This window comes from Biomphalaria glabrata, chromosome 15, assembly GCF_947242115.1.
Source record: "Biomphalaria glabrata chromosome 15, xgBioGlab47.1, whole genome shotgun sequence".
NCBI classification, from domain to species: domain Eukaryota; kingdom Metazoa; phylum Mollusca; class Gastropoda; family Planorbidae; genus Biomphalaria; species Biomphalaria glabrata.
The window spans coordinates 17427228-17447717 of record NC_074725.1 but is presented as its reverse complement, the minus strand read 5'-3'; the positions used below and the strand labels follow the sequence as shown (position 1 = coordinate 17447717).

Sequence of the window (20490 nt, the reverse complement as noted above, 5' to 3'; positions counted from 1 at the left end):
TAGAGACAGGAAGCCCTTGATAAACGTAGAGAGCTGACATTCGACTACTTCCAGGACGTAGAGAGCTGACATTCGACTACTACCAGGACGCATTAGAGACAGGAAGCCCTAGATAAACGTAGAGAGCTGACATTCGACTACTTCCAGGACGCATTAGAGACAGGACGCCCTTGATAAACGTAGAGGGCTGACATTCGACTACTTCCAGGACGCATTAGAGACAGGAAGCCCTAGATAAACGTAGAGAGCTGACATTCGACTATTTCCAGGATGCAGTAGAGGTAGGAAGCCCTTGATAAACGTAGAGGGCTGACATTCGACTACTTCCAGGACGCATTAGAGACAGGAAGCCCTTGATAAACGTAGAGAGCTGACATTCGACTACTTCCAAGACACATTAGAGACAGGAAGCCCTTGATAAACGTAGAGAGCTGACATTCGACTACTTCCAGGACGCATTAGAGACAGGACGCCCTTGATAAACGTAGAGAGCTGACATTCGACTACTTCCAGGACGTATTAGAGACAGGAAGCCCTTGATAAACGTAGAGAGCTGACATTCGACTACTTCCAGGACGCATTAGAGACAGGAAGCCCTTGATAAACGTAGAGAGCTGACATTCGACTACTTCCAGGACGCATTAGAGACAGGAAGCCCTTGATAAACGTAGAGAGCTGACATTCGACTACTTCCAAGACACATTAGAGACAGGAAGCCCTTGATAAACGTAGAGAGCTGACATTCGACTACTTCCAGGACGCATTAGAGACAGGACGCCCTTGATAAACGTAGAGAGCTGACATTCGACTACTTCCAGGACGTATTAGAGACAGGAAGCCCTTGATAAACGTAGAGAGCTGACATTCGACTACTTCCAGGACGCATTAGAGACAGGAAGCCCTTGATAAACGTAGAGAGCTGACATTCGACTACTTCCAAGACACATTAGAGACAGGAAGCCCTTGATAAACGTAGAGAGCTGACATTCGACTACTTCCAGGACGCATTAGAGACAGGACGCCCTTGATAAACGTAGAGAGCTGACATTCGACTACTTCCAGGACGTATTAGAGACAGGAAGCCCTTGATAAACGTAGAGAGCTGACATTCGACTACTTCCAGGACGCATTAGAGACAGGAAGCCCTTGATAAACGTAGAGAGCTGACATTCGACGGTTCCCTTCATTGCTATCAAACTAATTCGACATTCCGTATCAGCGTCGACTAACTAATGTTCATTGTTCGGCCTTTCGCTTGGTTATTGTATTACGTATTACGTTGAGTGTTACCTCCCTTAGTAGTAGACACCTCGTAAACGTCCAACAGCGTGCACTGTACAGTAGAAGCCTCTACCCTCTTCTCCACATGGCTGATGGGTAGACATGAACAGCACAGACAACGTGCACTGTACAGTAGAAGCCTCTACCCTCTTCTCCACATGGCTGATGGGTAGACATGAACAGCACAGACAACGTGAACTGTACAGTAGAAGCCTCTACCCTCTTCTCCAAATGGCTGATGGGTAGACATGAACAGCACAGACAACGTGCACTCTACAGTAGAAGCCTCTACCCTCTTCTCCAAATGGCTGATGGGTAGACATGAACAGCACAGACAACGTGCACTGTACAGTAGAAGCCTCAACCTTCTTCTCCACATGGCTGATGGGTAGACATGAACAGCACAGACTGATAGTTTGGACTCAGCAGGATGTGATTGTGACAAGTGTTAAGCTGGCGATGTGTACTACAAACTGCTCAAATTGTAAATAAGCCTATTTATTGAGCTGATGAAAATAAAATTGAGACACATATCCATTAATGTTTTTTATTTGTCAATCTTATGTATATACGAGCATGTTATGTACGAATTATATTCCACATAAACGATTCCAAATGCATTAAGTCAATTTTTTTTAAAAGGACGGACTCACGCGGAAACACACACACACACACAGACACATTCGCGACACATAGTTCATATTTACATCAAGTAATCAAAATGCATGTGTACAATAATACTTTGAAACAAAAAGAAATAACAGAACCATTTACAAATCCACCATCAGCTCAAAGTGGATACAGCCTTCTTTATCTTTTTTGTCCACCTTGATATTCCTATCCAGTGCGATACACTCCACCATGAGGCCAACGTGTTTGGTAAGATTCCGGAACTGGACGAATACCAGAGGCGAGGTGTAGTTTTCCTGGTTTAGGTAAGGATAATATGCCACAGGAAATCCTTGTTGTGGGTAGTACTTAACCTCAGTGGCGTGTCCCAAGTTGTCTACGTCTCCAGCGTTCTGAGAAGGAGATACGAGATGAAATCACATATAGTTTTACAGTTTTGCAATTGATTTTATTGATATTACTTTTGAATACAATTACAACACGCAGACGAAAGTTGTGCTCTCCTTCCCTCTCCCCTTTTAAAAAAATTTGTCATACAAAATGAAAACTTAAAAGGAGGGTTTCTTTTTACTTCTTTTTACCCCAAACGAAAAATTTAAATTTTTAAATTGTACCTCTCCATGACAGTGGACCCAAATTTGATTGGGTGAGTAGACATCTTTGATGCTGTTAGGGACACGAGAGTCCGTCTGAATCTCCATTTTTGTCCATGGATTAGGCGTCCAGCCAAACACCTGTACCAAAACAGTATAAATTGTAACGTAAATAGTTAATATAGTGACTTACAAATATCCGCAATATGCATAATATAGGAGATGGCTGAGTGGTAAAGCGCTTCGCTTCTGAACCGGAGGCCCCGGGTTTGAATGTTAGTGAAGACAGGGATTTTTAATTTCAGGATCATTGGGCGCCTCTTGAGTCCACCCAACTCTACTGGGTACCTGACATTAGTTGGGGAAAAGTTACGGTGGTTGGTCGTTGTGCTGGTCACATGACACCCTCGTTAACCATGGGCCATGGAAACAGATGATCTTTTACATTATCTCCCATATAGATAGCAAGGTCTGAAAGAGGAACTTTTACTTTTTTTTTCATACATTAAACAGGCAACGCAGCTACTGTATTAACTTAAGCACTCACACGCATGTGCTTCAGGCCTGGGTTCTGTATGAAACAGAAATGACAAGATCTAGTTTGTAATAAGACTAACTTAGGTGATAAGCAAGGAATTGTCAAAAAAAAAAAAAAGTCTTAACATCAAGAGGATACAACACTTCATAATGGTCTTGCGATTGAAAGCTTGTATTTAATATACGGTCTGAGGGTTCTCCCTTGCGACATCTACCTTTAGATTGGAAGGATTAACTAAAAGTTTTACAGGAACGATAGAAAGAAACATGGAATTTTTTTTTTTTACTTTCTTCTCAAATAGTAAATTAAATTAAGTGCCAAATGTAAAAAAAAAATTAGAGATATCTTTATAATCTCTATATTCCGGAGCAGGGGCGTAGCTAGGAATTTTCCATTATTTGTTGGGCCCGGGGGGCTTGACATCTTTAGGGGCCTTGCATTTTGCATAATATTTAATATTTAATGTAAAAACACTCAAGTGGGGACCGGGGGGGGATTTTAAAATTGTATCCCCTTCTCCCCCCACCCTAGCTACGCCACTTTTCCGGAGTCCACCTTACTCTAATGGGTTGGTGAAGTAAAGGCGTGCTGGCCAGAGGCGTAGTGAGGGGGGGGGCAAGGGGGCATGATGCCCCGGGCGCATCCCTCAGAGGGGGGCGAAACACGCAGCCTAAATTTCTATGTGATGTTCTTGGGAAATGGGTGGGGTCTCCAATAAAGTACTTTGCCCAGGGCACATGTTTTGCTCACTACGCCTCTGGTGCTGGCCATATGGCACCCTTGTTAACAATCGACTAGAAAAACAGATGAGCTTTACATCAAGCTTTACATTTCCCCATAGGTCGCAATATCTGAAAGGGGTACCTTATAGTCTCATTAAGAACCCTTGTTTTATTTAGGCCCTACATAAACTAGTCTACTTGAACATTAAAAAGAGAAAATGTCCACAGTTGCACATGGTTGCCTTCTCGTCAGGGCTATGTACCTTATTTAGTTTCAACAGGACACAAGGTTGTCCATCTTTCAAGCCATAACCATTTCCTTCGTTACAATGTTCTGTCAGTGCAGAGATGTTGAAGTAGCAATGGTCTCTAGCAAGTGGTCTTGTCTCATTTATACTGCTGCAGTCCACAGCATTTGTCTGGTTTTTGTACTCTGCAACATATAATCAATTAAGACTGTTAATTTGTGACTTTTCTGATTTGTTTTTTTTTTTAAATCTATACTTTTGAATCTCAAGTCTTGTACATTCCATTTTGTTAGTTAATGACTTTTAGTATTTAGTTAAATTAAAAATGTAATAATCAATTAAAATAACTATTAAAAAAATACTAATTTGGCAGCACTTACTCTGAAGAATTTTGTTGATGTTGTTGACATATGCTTCAATCGTCTTGGAATCATTAGATGCACGTATTAAGGTGGTTTTAAAATCAGGCATTGGGCGGAATCCCAAACCTATTTAAAAAAAAAAACGGGAATAAAAGTGTATAAATTCTAAGCAAAAGTCAAACAATAGCTTATAGAATGTAGTCTATGATTTATGAACATGTTTAGCAAGCCCTATGTTTCAATTTTTTTTAGTGATACTAAGTTTACTTAGGAGGAGATCATGTTTTTATCTAGCTTAATATTTTTGTGAATAATTTTCATCAAGACCATCAAATATCCTTACAAGAAATCGGGTTGTTTTTACATCATCTAGCCAAATGACCTGATTGGAAATATTTTTTTCTAGTCAATAATAAATATATATTTTGTGTCAATTATGCATTACAACAATTGGAGGCAAAGGATACACAGTTACATCTACATGTAAAGTTGACATCAGAAATTAGGGCTGTATTCAATGATTTAATTGCGTTGGGAGGAATGTTCATGTAGCCTAAAATCTTGACAAGACAAGGGCAAAGAGTTTGCTAAAAGAATAATGGATGATACATTTCTCTTAAGGAGAATGAAATCAGCTTACGTGAAACACTTGCCTATATAGCCTTTTCCATTACTTTTGCTATCCCGACAAGGTCAACGTCTAATCTTTCGCCTCAGAACCAGGCACAACAAAATGAGACAACATATGTTACAGAAGCTCAAAATTGGAACCAGTGAAATCTGCCATGAGGAGAGTCACCAGAGAATGCTGACCATGTCCTTCAAAACTGCATTCTTTATCAAGAGTCCAGAACAAGATACAAGCCCCAAAACACCCCTACTGAAAGAAAACTATATGAAGAGCTCCCTGATTTGGAAACCATTGCACAGTTCATCTCATATATTGGTCTAGTCATCTGAACGCTCCAACATGAGAATTAGGAGGAAGAAAAATTACTTTTTCAAGCCATCTAATGAGAATGTACGTGAATTATCTATTAGAGATTTTCATACATTGCGGGAAAAAATCTATAAATATCTAGCTTTTGGTATATCCGGATAAGCTAGCTTTTTGGTATATCCGGATAAGCTAGCTTTTTGGTATATCCGGATAAGCTAGCTTTTTGGTATATCCGGATAAGCTAGCTTTTTGGTATAACCGGATAAGCTAGCTTTTTGGTATATCCGGATAAGCTAGCTTTTTGGTATATCCGGATAAGCTAGCTTTTTGGTATAACCGGATAAGCTAGGTTTTTGGTATATCCGGATAAGCTAGCTTTTTGGTATATCCGGATAAGCTAGCTTTTTGGTATATCCGGATAAGCTAGCTTTTTGGTATATCCGGATAAGCTAGCTTTTTGGTATATCCGGATAAGCTAGGTTTTTGGTATATCCGGATAAGCTAGGCTTTTGGTATATCCGGATAAGCTAGGTTTTTGGTATATCCGGATAAGCTAGGTTTTTGGTATATCCGGATAAGCTAGGTTTTTTGGTATATCCGGATAAGCTAGGTTTTTTGGTATATCCGGATAAGCTAGGTTTTTGGTATATCCGGATAAGCTAGGTTTTTGGTAACGTATATTTTAATCTCTGTGCACTTTTTAACACGGCTCTTCTGTTTGTAGGACAAACTAATTTTCAAAACTCTGAAGGAAGCTTTGGACTTTCACTCTAGGGCTTACAACTGATTGAAGCGGTCAGAAAGGAGCTTTGATACGAAGATCAGCTGCCACTCATTAAGATAAGTTTTAAAACTAGAGCTCAATTCTTTTTTTTTTGTTTCGTTGGAAACAGTGAAGTTCAATGGACCTCATTCACCAATTGTAAGCAAACAACATTAAGCCACGTGAAAATATTGATAAAACAACGAAAAAAAAAAGTATCACTTGATAGCCATTGTGTATTACGTAATTTGTATAGAAGAGATAGAGAATCACGTGGCTAAATGTTTGTTTACGATTGATGAATGAGGTCAATTTAACGTCCTTGACATTGGTTAGCTTCTTGTCAAAATCTCCAACAAATTCCAAAGGCATAGAACTTGTGTCTTCGTGAATTAGGTCTAATTATAAATACAAATTGGCACCAAGACATGCATATATTCTGACCTGGGTTTCCTCCTAATAAACTGCTGTCTCCCTGGAGTTTCGGCTCAACATCATCTATGGTCTTGTGGAAAACAACGATTGTGGAAATGAAGAATGCGCTCAGAACGCCGAAGAAGATGATATAAAAAACTGTAATCTCAACTGCAACATACAAAAAGTAATCATGAATTTAACAACATTGCTTCAGAAGGCTGAAAATGTTTTTTTTAAAACTTAATTGATTAGTCTTATTAATTGTTACGGTAGAGGTGAAGTGTGGTGTGAATGTAGAACGGCTCGAATGCGTGTTGAACGGAGCGACATCAGAGGTGATTAGGTTGACATATCATAATTGATATGCCTTGTCTTTATTAAAATTAAACTATAACATTTTCAGATCAGTATTTGAAGATGAAGTGTAAAACTTAATACAGAGATAATCTCGTGCTGTAATGAGTTATAATGCCGTCAAGATCAGACCGTATTTACTGTTTTTTTAAACACTTGTGTAGCTTGATTAATTACAAAAAAAAAATAAAATAATAAAACCTATTTAACAAGACTACAAAAAAGAGTTTGTATGAAACCCACTCATCCAGCCATGGGTCATCTGTCTGGTCAGCAATGATTGTGAAATAGGCAGAACGACTACCAGCAGCTACGAGGTACAACCTATCAACATCCACACTAACTGATTTCGAAGATGGTATAACTTGTCTGTCTCATTTGTGACCGCATTTTCTTTTTCAAACAATAATAGGATAGTATAAACGTCATGTAACCTAATTCTCTTCCTCCGATCATCCCTTTGACTCTTCCGGAAAAGTAGAAATACAATTTAAAAACAAATTAAGTTTGGCGGGGAAGGTTGCGAAAGAATGATACACACAAATTGACATAAATACGCCTATGTATAATGAATGAGATGTCAAAGTTTCAATAAGTTGGTCAAAAATAATGAAAGTACATTTATATATATGTTTATGTATATCTGTAAAAAAAAAAAAAGGGGGGGGGGGGACCTAATTTGCCACACAGTGAAAATTCAGGTTTGATTGTTATAATTTTTAAAAAATTCATTCTAAAATTAAATTTGGTTCACATCTTTTTATATTGAACACGCTTCAGCGGGAATTCCCGCACTCAATGCAAATGTTTCTTTGTGTTCAATAAAGAGCTGAAGAAATAAATAGAAGTACATGGGCATTTTGCGCACCGTCTTGTGTAGAAATGAGCAGGACTGTTAATAGAAGAACGTGAGATGTGCGCAAGCTCTCACTGGAACGACTCCTTGCAATAATGAAGTAGTCCAACAAATAGAATGAAACGTTATAGAGCACAATCAGCTTAAAAAAGATTTGATTTAAAAAAAAATAATTTTATGTTACACAAAACGATGCATTTATGAAAAGCTTAATTGTAGTACATTTTTTGTTTTGTTTTATTAACGAGCTTAGTCACTTTATGTATAAATGCAATTACCGAAATTCCGATCTGTACAGTTTGATAAACCTACTGGAAGATCTGAGAAGTGGGGGGGGGGGGTTAGAAACATCAAACACACAAGCCACTCTCCTGCGTCAAAATATAATGTGTGTGCAAATGAAGTTAACCGTAAGTTTGTGAGTCTACCTGAGTAAACGTGGTTGTAAGTGTAATATGTAGAATTAAATGTAATGAATCCTAGTTTGATATTCTAAAACAAACAAAAATATTTTAAAGTATGAACAGAGAAGGGCATTCAGAAAATAATTTGTTGATTTACAATGGATAAAAATGTCACCAGTCCTGCGCAAATAGCTATTGGTAGAGTAGGGCCGGCTCATTTAGGCCTAATTTGTTTTTTTTTTTCTATGTCATTTATTGTGTAGGTTATTAACAAATGGTAAGGATTAGAGAGTTTTGTGTGTGTGTGTGTGTGTGTGTACTCTTTAATCGAATCTCAAAGTTAAAAAATAAATTTCAGCAATACCACCTCCACCCAATTGTAGACCTTTAAAAGTAAAAAGTTCCCCTTTCAGACCATTTGATTAAAAGGTAATCTGTTTTTGTGGTCTACGGTAAACGTGGGTGTCATATGGCAAGCACAACAACTAACCGCCTTTACTTTTCCCCAGCTAATGTAAGGTACCTATTAGAGATGGGTGGACTCAGAGGCGCCCTAAAGATCCCGAAATCAGATATACCAGTCTTCACCAGGATTCGAACCAGTTCAGAAGCCGAGCGCTTTACCACTCAGCCACGGCCTCCAGTGTAGACCTATGCATGGATTTATTTAGTGGTTGATTTTTACTTGGAGAACTCTGAAGTCTAGAAATACATAAAGTTGTTGTTTTTACTTATATGTGCTCACCCCAGCTCCTCCTGCCTCGACCTAGAAATTCTTTCTTTTCACGGTTCCACAGAAATAAACAGAAGTCCTCTACCGTGCCACGAATCTCGTCAATATCAAACAAGTCATCCATTATGTCCAGTTGTCAAATACGCTGCTGGTGACCGTTTGTTTATGTGTTCGAAGTTTAGTAGCGTGTAGTTGTTTTTTTTTTTCCTTTTATGAGTATTACACGGACGAAAGGCAAATTTGCACGAGACGTTACAAGGTCAAGGATGTTCGGTTCTCGCTTCTTCTCTTCTTGTACAAAAAGTGAGTCCAAGATGGCGTATCAATAAAATGGACAAAGCATAACACACTAGATGGTATACCACCTGGACTGTGGTCTTGATAGTCCCAAGTTCGAACCGCCCTGAGGTTTGGGCTAGGATGTAATGTTTTCAATTATGAATGAACATTTAAAACAAAACACATTTAACGGATTCGAAGTATAAAGATCTAGAATGAATAGGAGACAAATAAAACTTCTATATAGAACGAGGCGTAATCATTATGTTAGAACAAGACTGTGTTTATTATCGGCGCAGGGTCAATTGTTACATCCTAGCCCAAACCTCTCGCAGGCCGACGAGGGATGGCGTCAGGCAGGGTTTGAACCCACGACCATTGAGACGATTGTCTAGAGCGCATATCCTAAGTCCAGACAGCCATCCCTAACAGGGTCGTTAAAAATGACAAGCCCTGTATGTCACTTTGTTTAGTATAATAGGTGTACGATTCCACAGTGGATATCATCTTTAGTGTATCCTTTAGGGAGACTTCCTTTCTACATTAATTTGCTTGATTTGATTTGATTTGTTGATATGAGGCACATCGGCACAATTTAGGCCATGTCGTGCCTGCAGTCCCTTAAGGACTACTCTCTCTCTAAACAGCAAGGGCCAGATTCTATACAGTAATATAATTAAAATTAAGGTCTATTCACAGTTAAAATAGTAAAGGTAGTAAAAATTTAAATATTTGGTAAAAATCTAATGTAAATAGTGTATGTTCACAAATTCAGAAATCACATCTTCGTAGATAGCCCCACTTCCCGAATAAAGCCCAGTACCTTCCCAGGGTCGACATTATTAAATAGTGTTTTTAGATTAGTGGCTCTAAAATGTTTCGCCCTGACATCCTGGTATCTGGGGCAATCAACGAGGATATGTTCCACGGTGAGGCGAGAGTCACAGTACTCGCAAAGTGGGGGCTCCTCTCTCTTCAGTACAAAAGAGTGCGTGATGTAGGTGTGGCCAATCCTAAGTCTGGACATGGTTGTGCTACCACGCCTTGTCAGACCCTTAGATGTGGGCCGCCACCTGACATCCGCCACAATCTGCCTGAGTTTACTGTGAGTCTCAGCCTCCCATCGGTTCTGCCACTCTCGATAGGTGGCAGAGGCAATACTTTGTCTCAGGTCCGAGTAGGGGATTTGGGTTCCTGACACCGCATGATTTAGGGCTCTCTTTGCTTCTCTGTCTGCGGTTTCGTTTCCCTCAATGCCAACATGGGAGGGGACCCAGATGAAGGTGACATCCCTACGGTCGGCTGTTATTAGGTCCAACAGCTTCAGGCTCTTATGTACCAATGGGATGTCAGTCTTCATCCGCCCCAAAGCTTGCAATGCAGATTTGGAGTCGGAGCAGATTATAAATTTCCTCCTTTCTGATGCTTTTACGGCCATAAGTGCAAGCAATATTGCGTGCAATTCGGCCGTAAAGATGGAGCAGCCATCGGGGAGTCTACGGGAGATTGTTTTGTTCCGAAAGGAGCAGGCACACGCGACCTTTCCCTCCATTTTGGATCCGTCTGTGTAGATGGTGCCACAATCTCCGTAGCTCTCCTGCAGTTCCCTAAAGTGGACTTGTAATATGCTTGGGTCTGTATTTTCTTTTTTGAAATTAAGGAGGGATAAATTTAATTTGGGTTTATTCATTAGCCAAGGAGGATTCTGAGGGGTTTCTATTTTAGAGATTTGGTCAATGGGTGGGGTTAAATTTTGGATGGGTTCTCTCATTCGAAGGCCCAGCGGCTGTATGACGTTAGGCCTTCGATTGTATAATTCTACCTCTGTGGGGTTAAATATGGAGTCAAAAGCAGGGTTCGTGGGGTTGGATTTTAGCTTGACTATATACTGCATTGCAAGCTTTTTCATTCTTATATCCATGGGGAGTTCTCCAGCCTCCACATGGAGACTTGGGATAGGTGATGTACGAAACGCGCCGAGACAGAGACGCAGGGCAGCATTTTGTATTGGTTCCAGTATTTTTAGGTACGACTTCCTTGCTGCTCCATATATTATGGATCCGTAGTCTAGCTTGGATCGAATTAGACTCCGATAGAGCAGCAGCAAGGTATCCCTGTCAGCTCCCCAGTCCGTATGGCTGAGTACTCTTAGTATGTTTAATGACTTTTGGCATTTCTTCTTAAGTTCCTTAATGTGGGGGAGAAAATTAAATTTGGAATCTAAGGTGAGGCCTAAAAATTTTGTAGTTTTCACGACAGGGATCTTCTTTTTGTGTATAAATAGTTCAGGGTCTGCGTGGAGTCCCCTTAGATTACAAAAATGCATACTAACTGTTTTGGAGTCTGAGAATTTGAAACCATTATAGTTTGCCCAACCCTGAATTTTGTTTAAACATAACTGTAATTTCCTTTCTAAGGTGTTCATGTTTTTCCCATAAGTAAGAATGACAAAGTCATCAACATACAAAGAGCACTCTATGCCAGGGGACAGCGCATTTATGATGCTATTTATTTTAATGTTGAACAGGGTGACTGACAGAATGCTGCCCTGGGGTACACCCATTTCCTGGTCATGAGTGTCAGAAGCGGAGTTGCCCACTCGAACCTGAAATTTTCGATCTTTCAGGAATTCCTCCACAAAACGGGGGAGGTGTCCCTTAAGCCCCATAAGCGCCAGGTCACGTAGAATGCCATGTTTCCAGGTTGTGTCATAGGCCTTTTCTATATCGAAGAATACAGCTACTAGATGTTCTCTTCTGAGTAATGCATTTCTAATATAAGCTTCCAGCCTTACCAGGTGGTCAGTTGTTGTCCGCCCCTGCCGGAATCCGCACTGGTAGTTTGAGATCACTTTATTCCTTTCCAGGTACCAGACCAGCCTACTGTTAATCATTCTTTCCATGGTTTTGCAGATGCAGCTTGTTAGTGCTATTGGTCGATAGTTAGCTGGGTCAGAGCCGTCTCTTCCCGGTTTAGGTATCGGTATAACTGTGGCTTTCCTCCAGCTGTTTGGGAAAGCGCCTGTTTGCCACACACAGTTATAGACCCCTAGCAGGACTGCCAATGAGGGTTCGGGAAGGTGCTTGAGGAACTGGTAATGGATTTCGTCTTCTCCAGGCGCTGTGTCATGTGACTTGTCCAGCGATTCCCTCAGTTCTTCAAGCGAGAACGGTTTGTTGTAGTCTTCATTGTTCTCTGACCTGAAATCAATGGGGTGTCTTTCCTCCCTGGTTTTGACTTTTTGGAACTCTGGCGTGTAGTGTGCAGTGGATGATTTTTCTGCTATTGAGGATGCAAGGCAGTCAGCTATTTCTCTGGGGGACGTGACAGTTCGTCCTTGATTTTTCAAATGCCCTATTGCATTTGATTCTTTCACTTTGATTCGCCTTACTGCCTTCCAAACCGCTCTAGCAGAAGTTTTGGCATCCAGACTGCCGACAAAACTTCTCCAGGAATTCCTTTTGGCTGACCGTATGGTTTGTCTAGCCTTTGCTCTAGCTATCCTGAATAGCTTTAGGTTTTCCTGGGAAGGATTCTTTATAAATGCAGCCAGTCGTTTTTTCCTATCACCAATAGCACTTTTGCAAGCTGTATCAAACCATGGTTTGCTAGGCCGTTTTGGATTTGCAGAGGTTAGGGGTACAACGTTCCTGGCTATACTTAGTAGCTTGCTAGCAAAGGTATCAGCTGGGTTCTGTTCATGGAGGATATTTTCTGTGATATCCTCAGAGCATCTTTTTTGGAATTGTTCCCAATCGGCCTTATTCAGTTTCCACCGCTGAGGTCGTCCCAATGAAGGGAGATTGTTAGTAATGATGATTGGGAAGTGATCACTTCCCCGTAGATCATTGCTAACTGACCATTTAAAATCGTCCAGAAGTCCGGGGACGCATACGGTGAGGTCAATGCATGTGAATGATCCAGTTCCTGGGTGCAAGTAGGTCGGTGATGCATCATTAAGTATGCATAAATCATGTTGGAGGAAGATATCCTCCAGCATACGACCTCTTGTGTCGGTATTGTTGGATCCCCACATGGTGTTATGGGCATTGAAATCCCCAAGGATTAAATAAGGCCGGGGGAGTTGTTTCAATAGGTCCTCCATGTCTGTTCGGTTTAATGGAGCGCCTGGTGGTAGATACAGGCTGCAGCAAGTGATAACCTTGTGAAGGGTTATCCTAGCTGCTACGGCCTGTAGTGTGGTCTGTAGTTCTACCCTCTCATGGGGGATGCTATCCTTCACAAGGATACAGACTCCACCTGATGCTCTCTCTGCATCCTCAACATTCTTGGTGTAAGCACGGTAGCTTCGGAAGCTGATGCAATCTTTTAGAAATGTTTCCTGTAAGCAGACAGCTACAGGAGTCTCAGAGTCCATCAGTAGCTGCATTTCCTCGTAATTGGCCTTGAGGCCTCTACAATTCCACTGTACAATTCTGGAATCCATGGCTTATTCTAGATGACCTACTTGGAGCTATTTGGCCTTGGGAGGCCCCCGGGGGGGGTTTCCCTTTATTCCAGTGACCTTGGTATTTTTATTCTTGGGTTTGGATGGAGAGGAGGACAACCCCCTTTTGGGGGAAGTCTTTCTCTCTGGAGAGGGGAGATCCCTCTGGTTAGAGCGGAGGTTATTTCCTCCTCTCTCACCTCGGGCATCCTCTCCGCTTTGATTTCTCCCCTTAGGGAGTTGGTCAACCTCTAACTCAGTAGAGGTTGGGGTGTCTGGCTGGGTTCTCTGAGGAGAACCTGTGTCAGACATGATGTCTCCGGGTTCTCCCGGAGTATTGGTTTTGACATGCTGCTCAGTCTCCATGCTCTCATCAGCGAGCACAGAGAACCTGTTCTTTAGCATGACAACAGGGCTTTCTTGTTTCTTCAGAGGTGTGTTCTTTGGCGGTGTTTTCTTCTGAGTTGGGGGAGGAGGAGGGGGTGGTGGGGTCAATGTGTCCGTCTGTGTGGCTATGGATCTTCCTTTCTTAGCAACAGCCTGGGCGTAGGTCTTTGTCAAGCCGAATTGGCCCTTGGGTAGGGCCAGTACAGCCGATTTCGCCTGGCTAAAGGTACATCCGTTTCTTGCCTTGTACTCCTGCACGGCAACCTCCTGTTTCCACACAGGGCAGTCCTTGGAGTAGGCTGAGTGGCCAGCTTGACAGTTTGGGCATTTGAACTGGGCTGTGCAGCCCTTGTCCTCATGACCCTCTCCAGCACATCTGGCACACACAGTGTTCCTCTTACAGACTGCCGCGCCGTGTCCATAACCCTGGCACTTGAAGCACCTCATGGGGTTAGGTATGTAGGGCCTCACTGGAACTCGTAGGTATCCTGCCTTCACATACTCTGGCGGTGTCCTAGTTCCGAATGTGAGGATAATAGTGGCGGTTTTGACCTCCTCACCCTCCCTGCGCCTGGTAATGCGCCGGGCATGGGTGACTCCTTCAATGCCCTCCACTATTTCCTTCTCGGAACATTCCAGTAGGTCCCTAGAGCTGATTACACCTCTGCTGGTGTTCAGACTCTTGTGTGGCATGACTTCCACTTGGAGATCACAGAGTCTTCTGCATCTTAAAAGCCCATCAGAGTGTGTCTTGCTGTCTACTTCTACAAGGAGTTCCATTGTTTTGTGTAGCTTAGACACACTCTTGGGCTCTCCCACTACTGACTTGAGTCCCTTATAGATAATAAAAGGGCTCAACTTGGTCAGGCTTTTTCCCTCCTCTGTGCATCTAACCACCAGAAATGATGGCCAGGTGGCACAGCTTTTTGCGACCTCCTCTTTTTTATCGTCAATTCGTCGTTTCTTGCCCAGACATAGGTCTGGGGCAAGTAGTTTTGTGTGTGTTTTTTGGTCCATATATATTTTGGTTAATTCGGCACCTGTGCTCCCCACCCGCCATCGAGTCCAACAAGGGGACGGGCCATTCGGATGTCCAGAATGAGCCCGCCAGGGCTACACAGGTGCTATACTCAGTCAGCTGCTACATCGGACATGTGTCCAATACAGCAGCTCCCTGATTGACCCTCCAGCCACCGCCCTCCAGCATAGGTCGACGACCTATGCTGGTAGCTCGGCATGACCAGCCGGTTGACCCAGAGCGGGCCATCTGGGTCTCAGGTCTAGGGGAACTTGGAGCCAAAGTATTGTGTTGTTGTGGTTTATCCTCAGATAGCCACCACTCAAACACCAGGATCTCTTTATCCCCCCTTACCCGTCGCAGTCCACGGCAAACGGACTGGTCTAGGACGTAGTGAGAATTTAAAGTTAAGGAGACAGTGTGATGATCAATGAAGGCAGACTTAGGAAAAGAGGAGGCAGACACAATGATAGAAAAGAAGTAGGGCACTTTTGAGCTCCAAAAGTGCTAAGGAAAGAGGAGCGCAGTTTAACGTCATGTCTCGGGACGCCATTAATTTGCCACAGTATATATGTAAATTTGTTCAAAACGTAGAGAAAAGCTACTTGAACAGCTGTATAGAAATATTTTGGCATCTCGTATTTTTGTTTTGTTTAAAAAAAAAAAAATATTCAATATTAATAAAACAAAAATAGATTGACGTTTTTTGTTATCCTCCCTTTCCACTGAAATACAAATATAACCCAGGGCCCACGAGCTACAACCTCTTTGTTATAGAGATTTAACATGTCAATTGTCCCTTAGTGGACATTATCCTTGACCTATGTTCAATAGTCTACGGGGCGATTTATTTTTCCACAAATAGTCAAGATCCGGTTTGAAGTCGAAATCTGGAAAAAACTGGATTTTACCAGCGCATGAAAAACTAGCCGACAGCAAGCTGGGAGGGGGGGGGGGGAATACAGAGTAGAAAGGAAACGTAAAAATAATATTTGTGCTATATATATGGAGGCCTTCACTCACTAAACCCTTCAAACTATTCATACATCGGCCCTATAGATCTAGATTCTAAATGTATTGTGAAGATGCCAATAAATCAAGTGAACACCTAAAATAGATTTACAATGCTTATATTTTTTAACCTCATTTATATTTGAATACAGAAGATATTTACACCCTACGTGCTGCCATATGACCATCTAGTCGTGCGTGTTAATTAGAGACTAAAACAATGCCAAAGTCATTGGTTTTCTTGGCTGACTCAGGCAACCCGTTCCATGCTCTGGTGTAACTAGGGAAGAAGTTCTTTTATGAATTTGACGTAGCATATGGAACAAGAAATGTCTTTATCTTTTTATTTAAGTATTTTATTAGGTTGTGCCTTTGTTTTTGTAAGTTTATGTTTTAAGTATTATTATTACATTTTTTTAGCCTTCGGTCCTGATCCACTTTATTGGCCTAAATAATTGTCATTAAACCTTTGATCTATTATTTATGTATTTAGTAAGTCAGATTTGACCAAACAGATACCACTTTCCGAGAATTATTACTCAAATTGAGAAAATGTGTGGTTTATAATCCATAGGTTCGGCCTGTTAATTTAATGTCATAATATAATCAGGAGGAAAGAAGATCAATTAAATGAATTAATTTATTGGACCTGCATGAAGGTATTGTGTGCTTAGTAGGTCCTACTAAGCTGTGACTTTAAGTAAGCTGACGTGATGATATTTTCATGTACCTGTTGCCATTAGGATGACAGTCATCGACCTATTGGCACGTAAAAAGGAGCTAAACATATAAACATAGTCTGTGTATTGACTACAAACTCAACTCTCTTTTCATCCAACGGGACAAACAACAGAGGTTATTTAAATAAATAATTAACTATATAATATCTGAACAAACTGAATTGGATTATTTTTCTGCACTATATTCAATAACTTAACAAGTTTCACTTTGTGACGGGCTTGTCTATGGAAGAGATTCTTATCCTGGCAAAAGACAGGAAGGGAGAGAGACGGTTATCCAATTATATGTGGTCACTGTAGTGCCCCAACAGTCCAACAGACTAAGGCACCATGGAAGGAGTTAAACAATAATCAGTGCATGTCAAGCTTGGAATCATGTTGGTTGTGTGATTTCATACTACAGTGTGTTGGTTAACTGTGTCAATAAAGTTCCATTCTTCTAGATTTGTGTGTATTGTATTTCCTATAGACCAGGCCAGGAAGCTGAGTAAATTCATACAAACCTTTAAAAAAAAAGTGGCTACAGTAGGCCTATTTCACGAAGGCTAAGTGGCTACAGTAGGCCTATTTCACGAAGGCTAAGTGGCTACAGTAGGCCTATTTCACGAAGGCTAAGTGGCTACAGTAGGCCTATTTCACGAAGGCTAAGTGGCTACAGTAGGCCTATTTCACGAAGGCTAAGTGGCTACAGTAGGCCTATTTCACGAAGGCTAAGTGACTACAGTAGGCCTATTTCACGAAGGCTAAGTGGCTACGAAGTCGCAAGGAAAGTAAAACTGACTTTATACTTTAATACTGATATGACTCTTGATGGTCTGACGGTTACCGGACAAGAAGTTTAGAATGGTGTCAGACTACCGAAAACGTTAGATTATCGAAGGCAAGCTGTACTTCAAAGAATTTAACTGCAGTATATTAATTATGTAATAAAATATTTTTTAGAGTTTAGAGGGTGAAGACGGAACCTAAAATTATTGATCTAAAAGATACAAAAACACACACAATTTACTAAATAACAATTTAAGCCCAAGTTCATTCTAAAAAACAACAAAAAAAAAAAAAAAAAAAAAAAAACATGCATATTAGAGCATACATTATAATGAAAAGAAATTTACATCGGCGCCGAGTCGGATTATTAAGTAGGTTATGTCGGATTACGAAGTTTCGGGCTATCAAGGGTCAACTCTATTTCAATAGCCTTCCCAAAGCATTGACAAAAAAAAAAAAGAATTAAAAAAAAATCCTGAACGAAGAGAAGGAAATCGACCAGAGTTAACACTTTTTTTTATTGAAAGGTTTCGACCAAACGAATCTTAACACTTGACGTTAGACAACATCTACGAAGGAAAGGTTAATATATGTTACTGTTAGTAAAACTCGTAGTTCTACATCATTCTTCTCAGGACAGAAAAAAATAAGACCTACAATGATTTGACTGAAAAGAGAGGGGAAGATATACCTTTAGGCCTATAATTTTGTTTTGTTTACACACACACACACATCATTTTATATTTAAAGCCCCGTTAGCATACAAAACACTTTTACTACACTACTAGATCAATATAAACATTTATTTTTGTGTGTACATCTACGTGGATACGATTAGTATTAAACATGTAGACCCTATGTAGTATGTAAATAAAACTTTTAATCATAAAAAAAAAGTCCAAGGCGCTGTTCAAATATATATATACTATTGGCTTGACTTTATGACCTCTAAATCCTTGTACTAGTCAATTATTAAAAGTAAGACGTACACGTTGGACTTAAAGGTTAGAGTTCAAATGCTATGTGTACATTTAATTTACCAAGTTTCGGACTGTCAATGGTCAACTCTATTTCAATTAGCCATCCCAAGCCCAAAGCATTGACTTTGACAGACAAAAAAAACAACACTATAATACTTATAAGTAAAATACTTCTATGCACGTTGAAAACGAATGTTTCTTAGACTTTTAAAATAATATGCAACACGAAGATGGACGCGTAGGTCTAGAAATCTATGACTAAATCTAGCTGTTGAATTGTTTTTTTGTGTTTTTTTTAAGTGAAATCACAAATGATCACACGAAAACAAGAAAACGAACTACTCACGCCAACTTTTCTTTCCTCGGCCTAAAAACTCCTTTGTTTCACCGTTCCACAGAAATGTACAAAGATCACTGGCATTTGTTCTCACCGCGTTCATGTCGATACAATCCATTGTTACCGTACTAAGGAAATTATTGCAGATGTGAGAGGTCTGCAAGGACTCTTCAGCGGTCTTATTTATACCGGGTATGTCCAACTCTAATGAAGTCTGAAACTAAGACATTCGGAAGGGGTATGTCTTAAAAAAGGGGGTGGAGTCTCCCTCTACCCACGTGACACCAGGGGAAAAGGGGTGGTGTGGGTGGGGGGGGCGGAAAGGTCAGTCAACAAATACAATAGATCGATGACTGACTACTTATGAATAGTCTAATTAAAGGTTTGGGTCAGACTAAGCAATAGTGTTTTTTTTTTTTTTTTGGTAATTTGGTGAGGGAAATGTCAACTATACTACTCATCACTAAGACTAGGTCATCATTGGATCTGGTCCAACATGGAAATTTGTGGGCTGGATTAAACGTTATAGCCCTCTAGGGAGATATTGGGGGAGAGGGGACTGATAGACCCCCCCTTTCCCAAACCCTTTTCAAACTGGATACTTTTGATATAAAAAGAAAGAAGATGTTTCGGGGGGGGGGGGGGTATTGAATCAAGGGAGTTGCTTACGTCAATGGGCTACCCAAGTGAGTGTCCACAATTGATGTTAATAAACCAGTTTAGACCGGTTGGCTATTATGTTTTCGGTTGACTGGCCATGTTTGGCGCTATATCTGACTATAATTTGTTGGTTAGAATCTAAAAAAAAACCGCATGGCTATAATGATGATAGTAATAATAAACATGCATTTTATCAGTACTATTTCAAATTAGTTAGCTTTCAACGAATTGTTTTTCTTTTTTCTTATAAGTTGAAACCGCATACAGATTTTAGTGAGAAAACAAGGTTACAAAGACAGTTTGTGTGGAAACACAAACTGAAAATTGGCCCCCGAAGTGGTCCACCAAGGCAGGTTTCAATATTTTCAGAAAAAATATCAGAATGAAATTCTATCAACGGCAAATGACAGAAGAATGGAGAAGGAAGGTTGACAGATCTTGTGTGGTGCCCCAACGGTCCAGCAGACCAAGGGATAGGTGAAAGTGAATGTGAAGTTAGATGTGAACCTGGCCTAACTGATGTGTTATAATGATTATCTAATTGATGTAATTGTTTGTAAAGGGTCAATCTCTTATTCAAAGCCTTAAGGGAAAAAGCCATTTCCGTAAGAAAAAAAAATTCTTTTATTTAAATGTTCCTTAGTCTTTCTCAATTAATTAATAATTAATTTCTCAATTAATACTTCCCACGCGATAATATGAAAAACTACTTATTAATAGTTGAATTGTCATTTTAAATTATGTTCCACTTATATGCATTCTATAAAATACATTTTTTTTAATCTTTAAAAAAAATAAGCATGACAGAACTTACTTAACTAGGCAATACAATTGTAAAATTTTTTTTTTAAATAAAAAAATCTAAACCCGTTTGCATAAATGTATTAAAATATGGTATATAGTGATATCCCTTACTAAATAGACTACCATATTTGTTACTATTAACAGTGAATAGTTGTAAAAGTGGTGTATTTTTATGAAAAAAGTAATACATACATAATTGATTTAAAAAATTAGATTTT

At 40.3% G+C, this 20490-nt stretch overlaps 1 protein-coding gene across 2 annotated transcripts; it reads right to left on the bottom strand.

The window, feature by feature from the left end:
* Positions 1–1814: 1814 nt before the first annotated feature.
* On the bottom strand, positions 1815–19015 carry LOC106064904 (sodium/potassium-transporting ATPase subunit beta-like). Of its 2 annotated transcripts, none has more exons than XM_013223561.2 (6): positions 18818–19015; positions 6522–6662; positions 4393–4500; positions 4028–4197; positions 2526–2645; positions 1815–2303 (listed from the first exon to the last, which is right to left on the bottom strand). In XM_013223561.2, the coding sequence occupies exons 1-6, from the start codon at positions 18924–18926 to the stop codon at positions 2052–2054; spliced, it is 900 nt and encodes a 299-aa protein (XP_013079015.2). In that variant the 5' UTR covers positions 18927–19015; the 3' UTR covers positions 1815–2051. The 2 variants fall into 2 exon arrangements, with proteins under 2 accessions (XP_013079015.2, XP_013079013.2); XM_013223559.2 differs by lacking the exon at positions 18818–19015 and adding an exon at positions 8854–9015.
* Between the last annotated feature and the right edge of the window lie 1475 nt (positions 19016–20490).

Coding starts and splice junctions, on each gene's coding strand:
- LOC106064904 (XM_013223559.2), bottom strand. CDS start 8,965: ATGGATGACTTGTTTGATATTGACGAGATTCGTGGCACGGTAGAGGAC. Junction 4,501..6,521: donor TTTATTAGGAGGAAACCCAG/GTCAGAATATAT, acceptor TTTTTTAAATAG/GTTTGGGATTCCGCCCAATG. Junction 2,304..2,525: donor GGGTCCACTGTCATGGAGAG/GTACAATTTAAA, acceptor TCTCCTTCTCAG/AACGCTGGAGACGTAGACAA.